General features: G+C 39.0%; 1 protein-coding gene across 1 annotated transcript in view; it reads left to right on the plus strand.

The window, feature by feature from the left end:
- The first annotated feature begins 8,871 nt into the window (after nt 1–8,871).
- Nucleotides 8,872–18,039, plus strand: part of LOC135426864 (G protein-coupled receptor kinase 1) — an 87,387-nt gene continuing 78,219 nt past the window's right edge. The window contains exon 1 of the mRNA XM_064680191.1: nt 8,872–9,228. Coding sequence (XP_064536261.1) covers nt 9,116–9,228 — 113 coding nt within the window. The 5' untranslated portion in view covers nt 8,872–9,115. The remainder of the gene's footprint in view (nt 9,229–18,039) is intronic.

The raw sequence follows: 18,039 nt of genomic DNA on the forward strand, positions 1-18,039 counted from the left end.
TGGGGCGCCCTACCGCTACTGCATATTGTGTACACCCAATGTACAACCTGAAAATGAAAAAAAAGACAGACTGGGAACATAGCCAAAGGCCATTTCTCATAGCCGCTGTAATCCACATAAACAAATTATGAATTCTTATATGAACATAAATATACATATATATTATGACGGTTGCGAGAGTGGAGGGTATTCGATACAAATCGATATCGACATCCTCTTTTTTGAGTTTGACATGTCACTTCATAAATTATATATATTGCTATGCTCCCACTTATCGTTCACATCCCTTTTATCGATTTGCCGGCTAGACAGAGATCAACCAGGGGTTATTAAGTCCTCGATAAAAAATATATAAAAATATTTAAACTCAGACTTACGAATTTCGGTTACTTTTCGAACTTTTCAATCAGACAATCTGAAAGCATGCATATGGTGAATGGATGTTATGGTCGTTCCTAACGGAGCCCTCCGCAACATGAGTTGGCCTCCCAACTCCCAAATCCTGACGGGATTACACCCTTATCTTACCCGCCATTAAATTCCCATTCGGACTTGTTTACTCCTACTTACGCAAATACATTTAATAAATTAACACTTTACATTATTCACAATTTTCATCTAATTTTTGTAGCAGGGCGAACGTGAAAACGTCTTGATGGAACTGACATAGAGGACAAATAAATAATGAAATTTTAATTCTAAATAATAAATTTAAGAAAATAAATAAGTTTAAATCATCGCCGTTTCCCCGTCGGCGCTTCTTATTAATAATGCAATTGCCTATAATTTATAATAAATAGTAAATATGATTAGAATAAAATAATTAAGTAAGTCTAATATTACATCCATTTGATATTAATTATCCGAGTTGCTATTTCTTTAATTCTACGAAAAACTTGGGGCCACCCAGAGGTGGTGGCCAATCCGCTCCTCTGGTGACCTGATCGGCAACACTATCAAATTTAATTGAATAGCTACATATTTTTTTTTTATTATATGAACTACCTTTTCCTATTTTTTTTTGATCACCTTTTTTATTTATACACTAGCGGGTGTAAGCCGGCCTTGCCCGTGGCAGATATTAAATAAATGTTCTCAACAAGCTTTGAAAATTGTTTTGAAACTGATCGGACGGTAAACAAACAACTTTTAAACAAACGTTTTCCGCCAATTTACCATTGTTGTGGGTGGAATTTCCCAAATCGCTGACACACGTATTCATTAAACTCTTATGTAGAGATTTGAAAATATGTTTGAATCAAATCGGACAAAACTTAAAACGTTACCAAACAAATATTTGAATTGCACTTCCCACCCAGCAATATTTGATTTTGCAAAAAATGTGAAATACGACTCAAATGATTTTTTATGAAGATCCTTGGAAATTAATTTAAAAGGAGGTCGATCGGATGGTAAATAAAAAAGTTTCATACAAACGTTTTTCCCGAGTTTTGCACACTTGCGGGTGGAATTTCCCAAAACCACATCTTAACGTGCACCTACATCAGATAAGGCAACTTTCCTTCAGTTGGCAGTGAATTTTTAGCTTCCTGGCTCTTACGGTTTGGGCTGTGCGTCGATCAACAATCAGTCAGTAAGACAGGATAAACAGTTTTATATGTAGAGATATTTTTTAAATTATCGGAAGCTCGCCTTTTATGATTTTAGATATTTTTTGGCCTGCTGCCGGGTTGCACTGAGATCTGATTCATTCTTTTACTATCTTTTCTTACTTCCATTTGTTGTTGTTTCGTCAGCGCCAACGTAGGCCATCGCCCACGCCCTGAGATTCAGCTACGACGCATATTCTGAGGTTTGCATAGATTTCTTGAGCTTTAGCCAGGCACAAACTTATGCCTACTATTTCAGCTCCTTGCAGTGGAATATTCCTCACGGCACCCCTTGCAGCATCTCGAGTTCATAGAGACTGGATCCGACAGCATTTACGACTCTGCACTTTGCATATTTATGGCAGAACTTTGCGTTGCGGTTTCTTGGGAAGTCACTCAGGATAAAGTTGAGCTTGAATATCTCCAGTCCAGGTAAGTACGTTTTTCTAAGGATTTCAAGTTGGAACGTGTGTTCCCTTTCTCATAGGCTGCGAGCATAGATTCCTGTATCTTGGCCCTATAAATCTGGTGCTTAATGACGCGGGTCTGCACCTCCGTGTCGCTTACGGAAGTTAACTTCAGGTACTTCGAGCTGCGTGAATATATGACCACGTAAAAATTTCACCACTGCCGCAGTCGTCGCCTTTGATATCACTTTCAGCCAAACGAATTTGGAAAAGAGATCAAGCACTATAATAATGTGTGCTTTGTCCTTTTGCGAACGAGCCCATAGGTTGACGAGTAATCTGAGTCGTGTGCTTTGTCTCTTTGAAGATTTCGAAGTTGGTGACATACTCTCGGCCTTGTATTGACATACGGGGCCAGTAGTAGAATTGCTTGACTGTGGCCAGAATCCTCGACATCCCTCCATCCGTCGCCATCTCACCTTCATGCGCCTTTTGTATAAGCGTTGAGGTTAGCGCTTCTCAAACCCACAGTTCTCAGAGGAATTCGCCGCTGTCTTTTCTGTTGAACTGGGTTCTCTTAAATAACAGATCCTCCTCGATCCGTAGGTCTGGAAACTGGTCAGTCTGCTCCTCGACAAGCCTCAGCCTTTCCAAATACTCCTCCTTCTTAAACTCAGTGTTCTCAAAATTGAACAAATCAACTTCTTCCACTTCGAACGGTCTAGACAACATATCCGCCACCATATTTTCTTTGCCTTTGCGATGTTCGATTTTAAAGTTGAATGCTTGAAGAGCCAGTGATCACCGAGCGAGTCTCCCACTGAAATAGTTCAGTGTCATAAGCCACTGCAGACTGGCATGGGCGGTAATAACTGCAAACGGCATCAGTTTCAAATATGGGCGGAAGCGTTCGACAGCTTTGACGGCGGGCAGGCATTCCTTTTCCATCAAACTATAATTTAGCTGTGCTCCACGCATTTTGACTGAAAAGAAAGCAATCGGTCTATCACCTTCACTGTCATCCCCCTGAAAAAGCACCGCACCTTTTCCAAAATGGCTTGCATCGCACCGTATATAAAAGTGATTACGGAAATCAGGATGCCCTAGTACGGGTCCACATGTGGGTGCTTTCTTGAGCTTCTAGAAAGCCTTTATCGCTTCTGCGGTCAAAACCAGCTTAGTGTTCGCCTTTAGGCAGTCTGTTAGTGGTGCTGTCAGTGCAGAAAAGTCTCGGATGAATCTTTTATATCATCCCGCTGCGCCCAAAAAGCTTCGCAGTTGCCTAGTGGTCTTCAGAAGAGCGATCTGCAGTATTGCTTCTACCTTCTTTGGGTCGGCTTGCAATGCGCTATCTCCGATGATATACCCCAAATATCGCAGATATTTTGAGCAGAATTTTGATTTTTGTAACCCAATAGTTAAGTTTGCTTCTTCTTTGCTTCCTTCATCAGAACGCAATGCTCCTCAAATTAAATACGTGATTGCGCAAGTGTTGAGGAATCACCTTTTCCATCAATCGGCACAATCTCTGAGCTGCGTTGCATAGCCCAAATGGCATCATTCGGGAATGGTGAGTTCTGTGTATGCGTGACTCTTTGTGTCCAGCTCTACCTGCCAGAACGCATGCTTTAGATCTACGCTATTTATGAATATGGTGTTGTCAACTCTGCTTAGTATGGACCTAATGCTTTGCAGCGAGTAAGCGACTTTGATCTTCAGATTATTCAACTTGCGGGTATCCAGACATAGTCGATTTTTTTCAGGCTTCCTGACGATCGTAATTCGGTTGGCTCGATGACTCCCAGTCTGAGCATTTCGTCCACTTCTGCAAACAATAGCTGCTACACTGCTGGAGACACTGGGTAGAATCGATCATTGGCTGGCACTGCGTCTTCCACTAGTTGAAAAGTATGTATTTATATGTTCATATGACCCAATCCTCGAGATTCGTAATGCAGGAAACCTTCCTTTGCCTCTTTCAACAGATGTTCTTGCTCCGAATTCAGCACATGGGCTATTATCGGTTCGCCTTTGGTCGTGACCTTTGAATCGACATACCACAGCTCCATCTAGCTGCCCAGCGATCTCTCGCTGTCCCAGAATGCACGATCGTCGCCTTTGATTGCCGATTGAATCGCAGCGCATACTATTTTACGCTCCTGGCGCTGTTTGTAGCGAGAGCGCGCTCGTTTCACCCTGTATGTGCTCTCTACTGTCGCGTTGGGTCTGCTATCGAAAATACGTGCTCGACCTTTTTCATATTCTGCTTCTTTTACTTTAAGTGACTTCCGTTCTGACCATCTTACGTAATTGATGCGGTTAATGTTAATTTATAGTCGATTGTATTTAGCATTAAATTGGTTTCTACAACTATCTTTTAACTCTACTAACGTATTAGTGGAGGTATTTAATTTCCCTGTAGTGACGGCATGGATCGCGACTCCTGCGCTTGAGTCTGGCTGTTTTCCGACTAGCACGTCGGACATTTGGGAAGAACCACATTTAAAATAAAAAATTTTTCGGGTCTTGGACTCGCACTCCCAAAATGTGTGTCCTCTCTGGGCACAGCTCCAATAAGTGAGCATATCGGTGCCACCCACGCCAATCTAAAGCCTCCACTCGCTCCTCTAGTTTCGCTTCGCCTACTGGATCATAAACCGACACATATACCTCGTGAACTTCATGTGTGCTTCTGATTTGCCGTGCCTGATGCCGCATTGGCTGGCTTCCAGCGAGTGTTCAGCAGGCGCTCTGCATCATGGCACTATACCCGTAGTCTCTCCATGTTGGTGATGTATATGGGGTACATAATTCTGGAAACAGCATCACTAATATTAATTTTCATTACTTTTATTAGGTCATGATCGGAGAACGGCGTTGGTAATCGAGAGCGCTGGCCTAAAATCGCCTGTATGTACTCATCGATTGTCTCGCCTGGATTCTGGTTTCTTTCGCGCAATTCTTACTCCAGCTCAAAACTTGAACGCCTGGTCTGGAACTGTTGCTGGATTCCGGCTTGTGTCCTTGCTCCGGTGCATGCGGCATCCGTTGAGAAGCCACTTCCTCACTCTGTCGTGCTCCAGTGTCAGCTCGCGTCTCGGCTATGTGTCGCTGATCTGCTTCATGAACTGGAGCATGCCTTTTCTCATTTGCGCCTGCAATGATGAGAATTCGGAGGCTAGGTCTTGCGATAGGTCTCTTAGGCTTAGAACGATGCCAAATTTATAGCCGGTGCTATTTCGCTGGGGATTGTAGCCACTCTCTGCTGCTCCTGAGTTGCTGCCGACGTCGATTGCTCCTCTCTCCCATGACACCCACTGTGTTGTCCTCCCACGGTTTGATGGAGTTATCCATGGCCTCTGATTGGGAGCTTCTAGCCAGTTCGGACAGATATTGGCCTTGGTTTCTCTGCGATTGGGAGCGCGTTATTGGATTCAGAAATTTGGACCCTCTACCTCCAATGAACTCTATCCCGCTCCTAAGCCTTCTATTCAAAGTATGTTTCTCCTTTTCCACCTTCGGCATCATGAAATTCAATTTACCAAACTATTTCTACTACTTTTAACGCTTACTAAAGATTTCCATATTTTTGTATATCTATAGATACACACTTGCACATAACAAAAATGGGTGAGATAAGTTTGGTGTGAGGCGGCTACTTATCGGTAAGTCTTTTTCTACTAATGTAAAATAGAAACATTTAATTTCCGTGTTCCTAAATTTTTTCAGATTGTCTCCTGGCTATAGTATATAGCATAATCTTATATGGCCATATATACTGTTTTCAAAGATATTTCAACAAATTTAGTATTTTCGTCCTTCGGCGGTCCTTATATACCCTTAGTTTCTCGTTTTGAATTGTTTTGGATTTGTCTTTGCCCCAGCATAAAAACTTTATTGATTCTTGTCCTGTGCACACCACACGTTTTATTTTGTTTCTTCTAGTTTTTATACCCTGAACCCATTAAAAATGGCTTAAGAGGGTATAATTTGTATGTGCAAATGTATGTAACAGGCAGAAGGAAGCATATCCGACCCCATAAAGTATATATATTCTTGATCAGCATCATAGCCGAGTATTTTATTTTATTCTATTATTGAATTTATTGAATTCTATTAACAGCTTTGCAATTGCAATTGTATTGTATTCTGTGCTGTGTACATATGCTGTTATGTAAATGAGTTTTTTTTCGATAAGAATGAATCGTTGGTATGGCTGTCGAGTAGAGGCGTTAGCAACTTGGTACGAGTTCGGTTCCTATTGAGGGAACTATTCATTTTTTTTTAATTTGTTTTTATTGATGCTAACGCAAACGAGTTCCTTTATCAAGCTGCATATGACGTTGGTAGAAGAGGAGAACCGCCGTCTAGAGCCTCTTACTTGTTTCCTTCATTAAAAGTGTATTTTGTACTATGACTTTCGAGTAGAGATGGTTGCAAGTAGTGTAGTCAGATACGGTTTAACGGTCTTAATTAATTTGATATGTAGCCAACGATACAACCAACGACTGGGTCAATTTTACTAGTAGTGATCGGTACACCACAAACCAGAAAGGGGAGCCTGAGCGTTGACCATAACGTTCCACCTATTGGCCCAGTCAGCGAAAGCATTTACGTATGCCTGTACGAAATCTGCGGCTACCTGCAGCGATTTTGGAGAGACCATCATGCCGTCATCGTCATCTGCTCATGAGGCCAAAGACAGGCATTTTATAAGTAGGACCTTATCGTGGCAAAGTCGGGCGAGGGAAGTTTCACTTTCACCTTTTTTAGATGGCCGAGGGCCCAAACTCAATGAAATGCCTGCTCGATGATCCCGAAGACGGCTGTGCAGTACAATCGCCGGTCAAATACTCAGAGTGTACTGTCTCCACCAATCTCTACTTTTTCTATTCTTGTGACTACATCCTTTGCTTAGAGGGCTTCTACATCCCTTTAAGCGGGGGTTACTCCGCCGATTAATGTTGTTCGGCATATTCAACAAAAGAAAAAATCTGGCGACAGTCTCTCGCCGTATGTTTGAACTTTCTTTATCTGTTACACTGAGTCAGGTCTTGTTCATTAAGATTTGTCCAAATGGCACATCATTGTAGGGCAAATATATTTGGAAAAATGAAGCCACACAGTTTATATCACGTTGCTCGTCACTGCGTATGTTACACTTAAGATCTTGAAGACTCGACTTATATGTGAAGCCTACGAATGTTTACACATGTGCTCTTTATATACAATTTTCTTTGAAATATTTGTTTCGGCTTCTTGATCTTTTCTTTCTAGTTTTTGTATTGAGTGTTATACACCAGCCTCTGCCTGGCTGGCTCGGTCTTCCTTTCTTTTCGTTTTTTTCTACTTTTTATATTTTGTTACTGACTGGTCTTTTTCCTTTTTCAGTGCTAATACGTGTTCATCATGACGGGCAGCCCTCCGCCTTCGCAGACCGTGAAGGATGTTACGATTCAGGTCTCTAAGAGCGCCAAAACTGTGACGTTCGATGATAATATGCCACATTCTAAGGAACTCTCGCACGAATCAACGTAGTATCTAATTAGTGTTTAAGGCCTGCTCCCAGCAATATTCGTCTGTTGCCGTTCATTCGAGTCATTTTATGGATCGTTATCGTCTTTCGAGCCCCAGTATCGTTCGTTTGATCCTTTTGAGTTATATTATCGTTTGTTATGTCCATGTTGGTCCATTATTGCCCAATACATTTAAATTACAGATAGTGATAATTTTTAACAATAAATAAAACAAATTAGTGCTATGTACATATATATTTCTATAAATATAACTGTTTGTCATGACCGACTGATTATTTGGGTTTGGGAATATCCACCCTCAAGTATGGAAAAACGTGAAAAACGGCTATATGTAACTTTTTATTTATTTTCCGATTTTCTCACTCACTTTCAAAGATTTTTCTTTCAGGGGTGTTTCACACTTTTTTGAAAATTCATTCATCCTTTGGGGGAATTGGTAGGTGAAGTTTCGCATTAAGATTCGTTTTCAAGGATCTTAATGAAATATTATTTGAGATGAGTTTCACACTTTTCGCATAATGCAAGCTTCCTGATGGAAAATGCGGTTCAAATATTTTTTTGGTAAGTTTTAAGTTCTTTCCGATTTTCTTCAAGCTCATTGTCAAATCCCTACATAAGAACCTAATTAATACGTGTTTCAAAAATTTTGGAAATTCTCTCCGCAACAGTAGTTAATTGACAAAAAAAAAAAACGTGATATAAAAGCTTTTTTTCAAAGATTTTCACAAAATCTGTTCGCAAAATCAACCGCTGTTGGATGTAAAATGCGGGTCAAAAACTTTAAGATTCTCAATGCAAGACTATCTTGAGAAGAAACCTTTGATTCTAACTTTTGGTTCTTTATTTGATGGACTTCAAACATATTTTCAAATAGTCGTGGAGTGTCGCTATATGTAAAACTATTCGACTTGACTGACTGACTGAATGCTTCGTAGCTAGGAGGATATTTTTTCCATTTTTTTGCTTCCTCATTCGATGGACTTTAAAAATATTTTCATGTAAATTTAGACTAGACTCTCTCGGGTAGTAAGTCTACCCACGGCAGGAAACTGGGTGAAAAACTTTTGTTTATCTAAAATTGTAATCACAAAACTTGCCACGGGCAAGGCTAGAAAATATCCAATAAATTATATTTTTACAATACCATGTATTTTCTTGTAATTTTTGGTACAATTGCTTTTTTCAAGAGCCGCTGTGGGTTACATACTTTTAATTTGTATTTCAATACCCAGTAACGTTTATTAGTGATGTCTTCACTGGTAATACATTTTTAAAGTACTTTTGGCAAGTAACTGAGACTATAAAATACCATATCATTAAACGCATTGGTAAACAGCGTTTGCAGTCGTGTTCAAAACAAGAAATATATTATTAAATTCGGGCAGTAACGCATAAATAAGACTATTTATTGATCATTTTTAGAAAAACGTTTATTTATTCTCAGTTGTTATATACCTTGGTGCTTTAAAATTGAATATTTCGTTTTTGACCCATAAAGTTCACTCCTTTCTAAGAGAACCATATAAACGTAAACAAACCACATATTGTATAAACTACTGAAATGGCAGATTTGGAGGCTGTTTTAGCTGATGTCAGCTATTTGATGGCTATGGAAAAGTCAAAGTGCACGCCAGCAGCAAGAGCCAGCAAAAAGTTAATTTTACCGGATCCCAGGTACCCATTTGTAAACGTATTTATTCAAATAGGTATATATGTCAATGAAAATTATGTATATATGTATGTATATATATTTACACATATGTATATATACATATATGTATATGTATATGTGTGTGAGTAAGCAGTGTTTAATATCTTAATGTATTTAAAACACGTTAAGTTTTAGAAAGAGCATTTTCTGTATACATACATGTTTTTTTATTTGCTGCCGATTACATCTGCATACAAACTAAAGAGCATACGCATATATGCACATATGTATGTATACATACATATGTATATACATGGACGGTTTTATTAACATATGTATATATTAATATTTACATGTTTATGATTTTATATAAACATTTGGTTTAAACGAATGTACTAACAGTCCTCATCCATATAAAATAAATGAAAATTATCCGTAGACAAAAAAAATGTGTATGTATACATATTAAAATATACAAGTGTTCAAATGCATGTACTTGCATATGTATGAACTTAAGTACATATTCGATTTGTTCTACCCTGAAATATAATACATAAGTGAAAAGAGTCAAAGTACGTTGTGTAAATTCATGTTACAAAGTTTGTGTAAACAAACAGAAGACATATCTAAATCCATAAAGCATTCATGTTTTCGTATTCTGTAAACAAAACTAGGCTATATTCTTGTATCTTGTAGACATTAATCAATCACAGAAGTTAATTTTATTTTTTAAATTCCCATATTTTGACTGAATAATACATATCGAAAGAAAGCACCGGTTTTCTAATATTAATATTGATCTTTGGTATATCCCATCCTCACATTCGAATTTCATATTGTTAAAGAAAATCACTTAAAAACAATTTATGAATGAAAATACCATATTCTGAAGATGAGAAAAGAAGAGAGAAGAAACACATTCCCTGTCGGGGCGCCGCGTGGGCGTGTGTACTCATTTAATCATTGTATAATTGACGTTAAAATAAAACTGTTGGGTAAGATTACTAACAAGTACAATAAATCGTTCATATATCAGAATATAAACAAATGTCAAATTTGGTAAAGATATCTTAGAAAACAAATAAGTATTTCATGCAAGAACTTAATTTTCAACCGGTCGTGCATAATACTGTTTTTTGATATATTGGTCCGATGTTGATAAGTTATTCCAACTTTGTCAGAACTATAGTGAAACTAACAAATACCAAGTTTTTGTAAAGATGTATTGAAAAAGTAAAATTAGAATTTTTAAATAAATGTATGTACATTTGGTTTAAGCTTGGTGGCTTGTTCACGTTCTACATTTGCCTGCTTATTTTTGATGCGTCGAAAAAATACTTTGAGAATAACCGTTGGCCTTAATCGTTTGAAAAGAGGAAGGGAAGAGATGTCTGCAGAACATCCGATGCCTATGATGCGTTGTTCAGATCTCGCATAATAAAAGTGTTACACACCAGCGGTTGCTTTCTAACTAGAGACCTCGTAAGAATATTTAGACTTGTTACAATCTAACTAGATGGCTTTGAAATATGGCGCACCAAATAACAAATAATTATTTGCAGATCTGTATTAGTCATGTATTAAAATAACAGACTCTTAGACAATATACACAATTTTGATAAAAGGCGCAATAGAGCAAGAGTCATCAAATGCTCCCTAAAAAGCGGATCTTATCTTATGTAGAGCTAATCCTAGATAATCTTTTCTTAACCATATAAGAAAATTTATTGCCCGTGGAAAATTTTAACCTACCCCCATTATCTTGAACTGCACTACTAAAGTTATATGTTATGTAGATATTTGGAAACTTCAAACTTAAAACTCACGCGCGTCTTTATTGATTTCAATCAACAACATTGCGATTGCGATTGTATTGTTTTCTGTGCTGCTATTTTAATCAGCTTTTTTCTCATTAAGACTCAATTGTTGTTGTTGCTGTTGAGTAGTGGCGGTTACACTCAGACATTATTGACGTTTCATCTATTATGCTCAAGAACTCGAAGAGATTGCTTGAGTGCCTTACGAAGCTTTGCTGTTCCCACACCAGCACCAGCACGAGTGAATCATGACTATAGAAAAGTCTAGCCCTATTTACTATACTGTAACGTAATATATGTATAGGAATAAAAAATTGCTTTATCGTTATTTTGGGTTGTCCTTATTGACCAGCCTCCCCTTAATAAGAACAGAGTTTTTCCTACTCTTTCCTCTGAGCAAATTGGGCTTAACTTGTTTCCAAATCGCCCGTTATACTATCGTCTGTTATTCATTTGTGGAATAATCTTTCTCCAACGTCTATTTTTATCCGTGACCGAGTGTATTGACCTATTGTATTATACTGTAGTACGTGAAATCAATTCAACTGTATCGTTCACTCCTTTGTCGAGTGTTAAAAATCTCGCAATCTCTCCTAAATTTGTATGAAATCGTTCTACCTGCCCGTTGGAGACGTGGCGTGGAGGTGATTATTTTAGAATTTAAAGACGCCTCGTTGTTGCACTAAATAACATCTGTTTCTAGAAAAAAGGTTAACTAGCTGAATAATGGGGCCTCTTATTTCCACTATTGTGCGAGATAGCAGTGTCTGCTTCTTTGTTTTATGTTCTCTTGAGCAGTAATTATTTCCATTTGCTCGCTCTTGTTTATTATGTCCTACGCAATATTTTTGTAATGCTAGAATTAAGTGGCTGGAAGGCTCTGTACCAAGGCGTAATGAAAGCAACCCAAGGTTGGATAATCGCAGTTAATCGCATTTACTACATCTGGGTTCACCATGAGTTTTAGTGTTTCTAAGAGCGTGCTTTTGTCGTCGAAATTGATTATGTGGCGGGTCTTACTTCCGAAGAGTATGCGATTATGCTTCAAGGGCAAACGCGCCTCTTCTAAATCTACCTGAGTTCTAACACAATCGACGTTTTGTCGAAATCGATTTGAATCTTCCTAGACATATGTTTGCTAAGTGTGACAGTTTGGCCTTTCAATATGTTGTGGGTGGCCGCGCTATCGATGCATAATTTTTACGAAGTACCTATAATAGCTCGCAAGGCCAAGAAATGATCTGAGGGCCAACAAATTCTTTGGCTCTAGGTATTCTTGCATTTCCTTTACCTTTTCTGGATCAGTTTTTGCTCCTCCGCTAACTACTATGAATCCCAAGAACTCAACGCTCTCCTTAAATAATTGGGGTTTCTCTCTCGTTTCTCTCATTTTAGCGTCAGAGCGCAGATTTATATTCTTGATCTGCTGCGTTTTCGGAGAAGACAATGACATCATCGACATAGAATGCTTCCGGCATTTTTCAGTAGACAACAGAACTCGTACTTACCCCCGATTACAAAAAACGCATTTTTTTTGTCGATCCCGTTCCGCGAGAAAAATTTGATGGTAGCTTGACGCTTGTTTTTGTAAACGTCTGCATTATGCCCTTGGCTGAGGGTATAATTTCGAAAAAATCGGATCTTCAGTGCGAATCGTGGTTAAAAGGAAGCTCCTCGTCAGAGGCCGAAAATGCTGCAGTGTTTTGCGAAATCATTTGTTTGAATATATTTTACCGTGTGCGGTACTATAATGTCATCGATGTGCGAGAAACTAACATCGGCACTTCTATGAAATTGTAATTTTTCTGTCTTTCCGCCATGGTTTATAGAAATTTCTTGCAAGTTCAAGATGTGAATAAAACATTCTTCTTAAATCATGCTAGAGCATGGAACTAACGGAAAAGGGAAGCCAACTCAAGTTACGCCTTTTTCTTTTTACGTTTCGATAGTCCGAAGCCGGGAGGAGAGGATAGATCGATTATCTGTCGAATGGAATCCCAATCTCGCATGGAGAGGAAAATAAAAACATAAAGATTTGTATATGCCATTACCTAGAACAGCGAGCCTATTTTGAAATTGATTCTAACGAGCATTTAACCATGCCACATACGTTTGGGGCCTAAGAAGCTAATCTCCACGGAGACTCAAGTGGAAGGGCTACAGGCCGTTTCGTTGACGCACAATGGGGAAGAAGATGAAAAATCCGAATTATAGCCGGATTCACAGAAATTGTCTAGCGAGGAAAGGATCGAGTTGGAGCCGGTCAAGAAGGAGTTTTTGTCTTTTGAACATAGGGGATTGGGAGGGATGGACCTAGCGAAATATTACACATCTACCCTACCCGATATCGCTAACCATGTATAAAATATCGGGTAATTTAAGTTACCTGCGACGAGTAGGACAGTGGAAATAAAATCTCTCCTTAGGACTGCACAAATCATTACACTGATATAAGGATTTGAAATACTTCGGCATTATTGTTGATGGTGGCACGCAACGCATGGACTCCGACCGAGCTATAGCAATAAAGCGAATCTCCTAAGCCAAAACATTTATGAGTACAGCAGCATAGAAGCTTGTGCGTAATATCTTTTCCGCGCCGTTTTTGTGCATTGCGATGTGTCGCAGTTGAAAGTGGCAGCTGTGTTGTTCCAACCCATAGCCTTCTTTTTAGCTAAGCTGGATAAACACCATCGCAACTATTTCGTCGCGGAAAAGATGTGCTTAGCGTCTATACTGCCCAACAAGAAATTTACACCGTACATAAAAGCCATAAATGCCATTTACGTGCATCACAGACCAAGCTAGCTTAAAATGGCTATAGACATCAGGACCTAACCGGAGACCAGATCGTTGGTCATTGGAACTTCAAGGTTACACTTTTACCATTGAGCACAGTTAAGTGAATGAGAGCGTCGAATCCGATTCTCTATCATGCAGTGTCGAAGCGGTAAGCAGTTATCCTGAAAATCTGCTATGATTTATGACCACCGAGTTCGAGTCAGCGGAATTTCGGGCAGATTTCAAATTTTAGGAAATTTCTTGTACTGAATGGCAGCATTAGGTCAAGTTACCATTGGTTGAGCGACATCTGCCTTTTAAGCGCATGGGATTCGGTCGCCCAGAAGATGAGTATGAAGGCACAGTGTGGGAGTTGTGTGTGCCATCATGTAGATTGTATCATGGCCATGGTGATGTAACAGGAACTCGAGACCTAGTGCCGTCAGTTTTACTTGCCCGGCATGGCTTCTCAGGTAAGGGATTGGGTAAGATAGTGCGGGACGTGAAAGAAAATTGCGATAGTCGAAGGTAGAAGAGGTTGTGACCGAGCGAGAAAACTCCGAGCACGCGATGATCTTCGTTTTAGTCGACCATTTCACGAAGTTAACATATTTAAAAACGATGCGGTAAGCTGCGGTATCTAACGAAATGAACAACGAAGACTTCTACAAATTTAGAGTACCCGAGGTCATTCACTCTGATAATGGACGCAAATTCTCACACAATATCCTCCAGACCATGATCGAAGACTTCAGAGCCTCGCATATGCGCACCATGGTCTACGCGTCGAGCGCGTTAACCGCACTGTGTTGTCGGCAATTAGAGCGAGTGGGCAACTTTTATTTCCAGAAATAAAAGTAACCATACACAACGCGATACACTCGGCAACCGGTGTGACCGCATTCTTTGCGGTTTTCGAACATCACATGTTCCTGAACGGGGCAAATTACAATGCCCGATCTCGAGTATTCCTGGGGGAAGTGCCTTTGGGAAGTCATAATTCTCTAGGATATTCCTAAAGGCCAGAATAGTCCATCGAGTCGGGAATAACTCGTACTTGCTGAAAGACTTTCAAGTTAAACCCATACATTTCGATACCCTGTTCAATAGAGGGGCCGGCTGGGTGATGTTGCATTGGGAGTCGATGGTCAGAGTCAGTGTGTTAGGGGTCTTAGGCCGCCCAAAATTTGGTGACGCTGGCAACGTCGATCTCACAATCCACTGCTCTAAGCTGGGAAATGTGTGTTAGCGGTTCGCTCAGAGAGAGAAACAGTAACAGAGGGGCGGAACGGGCGCTCTTTGCGGTACCCTTCAACCATTGACCTGAATATGCAGCTGTGCTATGGGCAGCAACGGTGTCCATAATTTGAAGGCATACGTGTACCAATTTTTTGGAACCGATCGCGTTGTAGTTAGACATAAGGAAGTTTGACTTTGGTCGCGTTCAATGGCGGGCGTGAACTCAGGAGTGGAGCCTAACCCTCATTATAAAAAATAGAATCATGCCGAACAAAATTAAAATATCATAAAAATAACCGCACCGAGACAAAATAAAATAAAAAATATAAAAACTAAAACTAAAAAAAATTAACCACGATACATATTTAAAATTTACTTTAAAAAATTGTAAATTGTTTTTTTTTGTTGTTGTTTCATTGCGTCGTTTAAGAAATTTATGATTGCTTAAGAAAATGTTCTACAAAACTCCGAATTTAAAGTGTGAAACACCCCTCAAATTAATTTAAAGCCGATTTAATAGTAAACAAAAAAGTTGTATATATCCGTTTTGTGTGATTTTCATCATTATAATTAATTAAAATCAATGCCGAAAAGACAAATTTATATATGATTTAAAATATGATTGACTATATATTTCTCATGTTTTCATATTGTATTTAAGTTTTAAAGTATTGGTTTGGTTACATTCTTGGCATACAAAATGTAGTTCAAGTATCGTGTGAAACAAGTACTTTACATCATTCCTCATTCCAAGCGTGCGAAACGAGACCAAATATCATAAAAATGAATTTGTGCGCATCGCTATGGTGATAGAAACAAAAATCGGCTTTTTTGATCTATCGTTTAATGCAGTCTCTATTGATCTTCTACATACCTAAGCTGCTTTTATAAATTCTATTTTGAATGAATGGATGTTTATAGTCCCATCACCGTTGGATCGCAAATTTTGCAAAACGATTGCACAAGAACTTAATTGTGGAATAAACTCGATCAAAATAGTCAAAAATTTCTAGATTATGCATTTAAATTAGTTCGAAAACTCAGCATACTGGAAAAAGATAATGCTGCCCAATAATATATAAAAATCTTTATTTTTTATAGATAACAATCAACGAAGTATTTATACAAGTCTTCTGTATCCCTATGTCAAATTTTACCATCACGCTTTTAATTCTTCAAATCATAAAATATAGCATAATTTGAATTCCGAAATGCCTATCCAGATACTATAGATGCATTTGTGCACAACGCCCAAATTCAACGGTAATTAATCGTCTGCTTGTTGAAGATTTAAAATTTGAAATTTTCAATTTTTGCGCGGTGCTTCTTGTGCATACACACACACAAACACAGAAATACATGATAGAGCATTTGAATGTGTGTGCCTTTTGCTACCACAGGCACAATAGGGTCCACCAAAATGCCGAAGGCAGCGCCAACCCATTGAAGAAAATATTTCTAGCTGACGACAGTTGCGGTGTTCTACTTGTGCGCACATCCACACAATACATATATTTGTAGACCTCGGAGTTTTTTACAAAGCTATGCAGGAAGCATGAGATGCACACAAGTACACTGAGTAAAGAGTGGGAGCGAGGTACACTCTGCACATGCATACACACAAAAGTCTCTGGGCTGTAAAGAATTAAAAACTAACATACATTAATTATGAAAAGAATGACAGACACACTGAGCGACATACGGCTTGGTACCGATCGTTCGGTTCACGAAGCTCAGACTTTGGTTGCCACTCTCAGCAGTCTTACTCTCTCTGGGCATAACTAAATGGTCGCAAGCACTCATGGGGATCACTCGCATTAAGAATTCAGAATTCGAATATTCCTCGATTTAAACCCTCTATATATATACAATATATGGTTTTAGTCACCCACATAAGAAACGTCCAAAAGAGTCGGATTTGGTGTCTCTTTCGCGTAGTTTCTTATCAAGGTTCCACTTCCGGCGCCTGAACTTAACTTGTTTGCGTGTTTTATTAAATATAAGCAGTGCATAACTAGTGCATTAACAATACTACTTGACGATGAATTTCCGATAATTTTAAACTATCGCGCACATTTTGAGATGAGCGAATGAGAGCTGGTGACTATCGATTATGAATCATTATAAATATGCAATTTTCGATATGGCGGAGGCTAATTTAAATTTAAAATATATGTAAAAATTACTAAAGTTATTTATGTTGCATGAGTTAGTCTCTAGGGGTAGCGAAACAATACATCGATGTATCGGTGAGGGCCCTAGGTACCTAGGTACCTTAGAGCGCCCTAAATTTCGCAGGGGTGGCTTTATGCATTATTGTGCCGAATAAATGATAGAAATAAGAAAAAAATATTTTTAAAAAAAATTCAAAAACATTTAGTGCTGCTCGAAACACATATGAAATATAAATGTACATTGGCAAATAAAACGTGAAGACAGAAATTTAACAGAGGTTTAACCAAAAAGGAAAAGGATTCAAGACAACCGGATTTCACGCCGAACGACGGCAGTAAGTCCCGCCAAATTTTTTCCCCGGTCCGAAGACCCTAAACACAGCCGGAGACCCTCAACACCGCAAGAAGAAGAAGCGACCCACAAAAGGCGGGACTCCAACAGCGAAGAAGCTAGTACCGTGTGAGTCCTTTCTGACAAGCATCGTCCGTGTCCCAGGCTAGAGGCGGACGTCAGGAAACCCGAGTGGCGGCCCGACTCGGTTTTTCAATTCGGGGCGATATAGAGATATAAAAAATATAAATATATTTTTAGTATTAATGTTTTTTTTTTTGTGTTCTGGCATGATTTAAATTTCACCTTAAAGAATTATCGTGTTTGTGCGCAGAAATGGGAGGGGCCAAAGGCTATGGCCATGCCAGGAAAGCCTGAAAAGGAAGGAAAAACAAAAAAAAAAGAGTATCGATTGTACACTATGCAGCGTATATATAAGCATCAAAACACTTATTTTCATCGGCCCTAGCGCCGCAGAGAGATCTTATGGTA

The sequence above is a fragment of the Drosophila montana genome, unplaced genomic scaffold (genome assembly GCF_035044405.1).
Source record: "Drosophila montana isolate Dmon_TW-CO22-7 unplaced genomic scaffold, ASM3504440v1 contig_2084_1, whole genome shotgun sequence".
Lineage (NCBI taxonomy): Eukaryota > Metazoa > Arthropoda > Insecta > Diptera > Drosophilidae > Drosophila > Drosophila montana.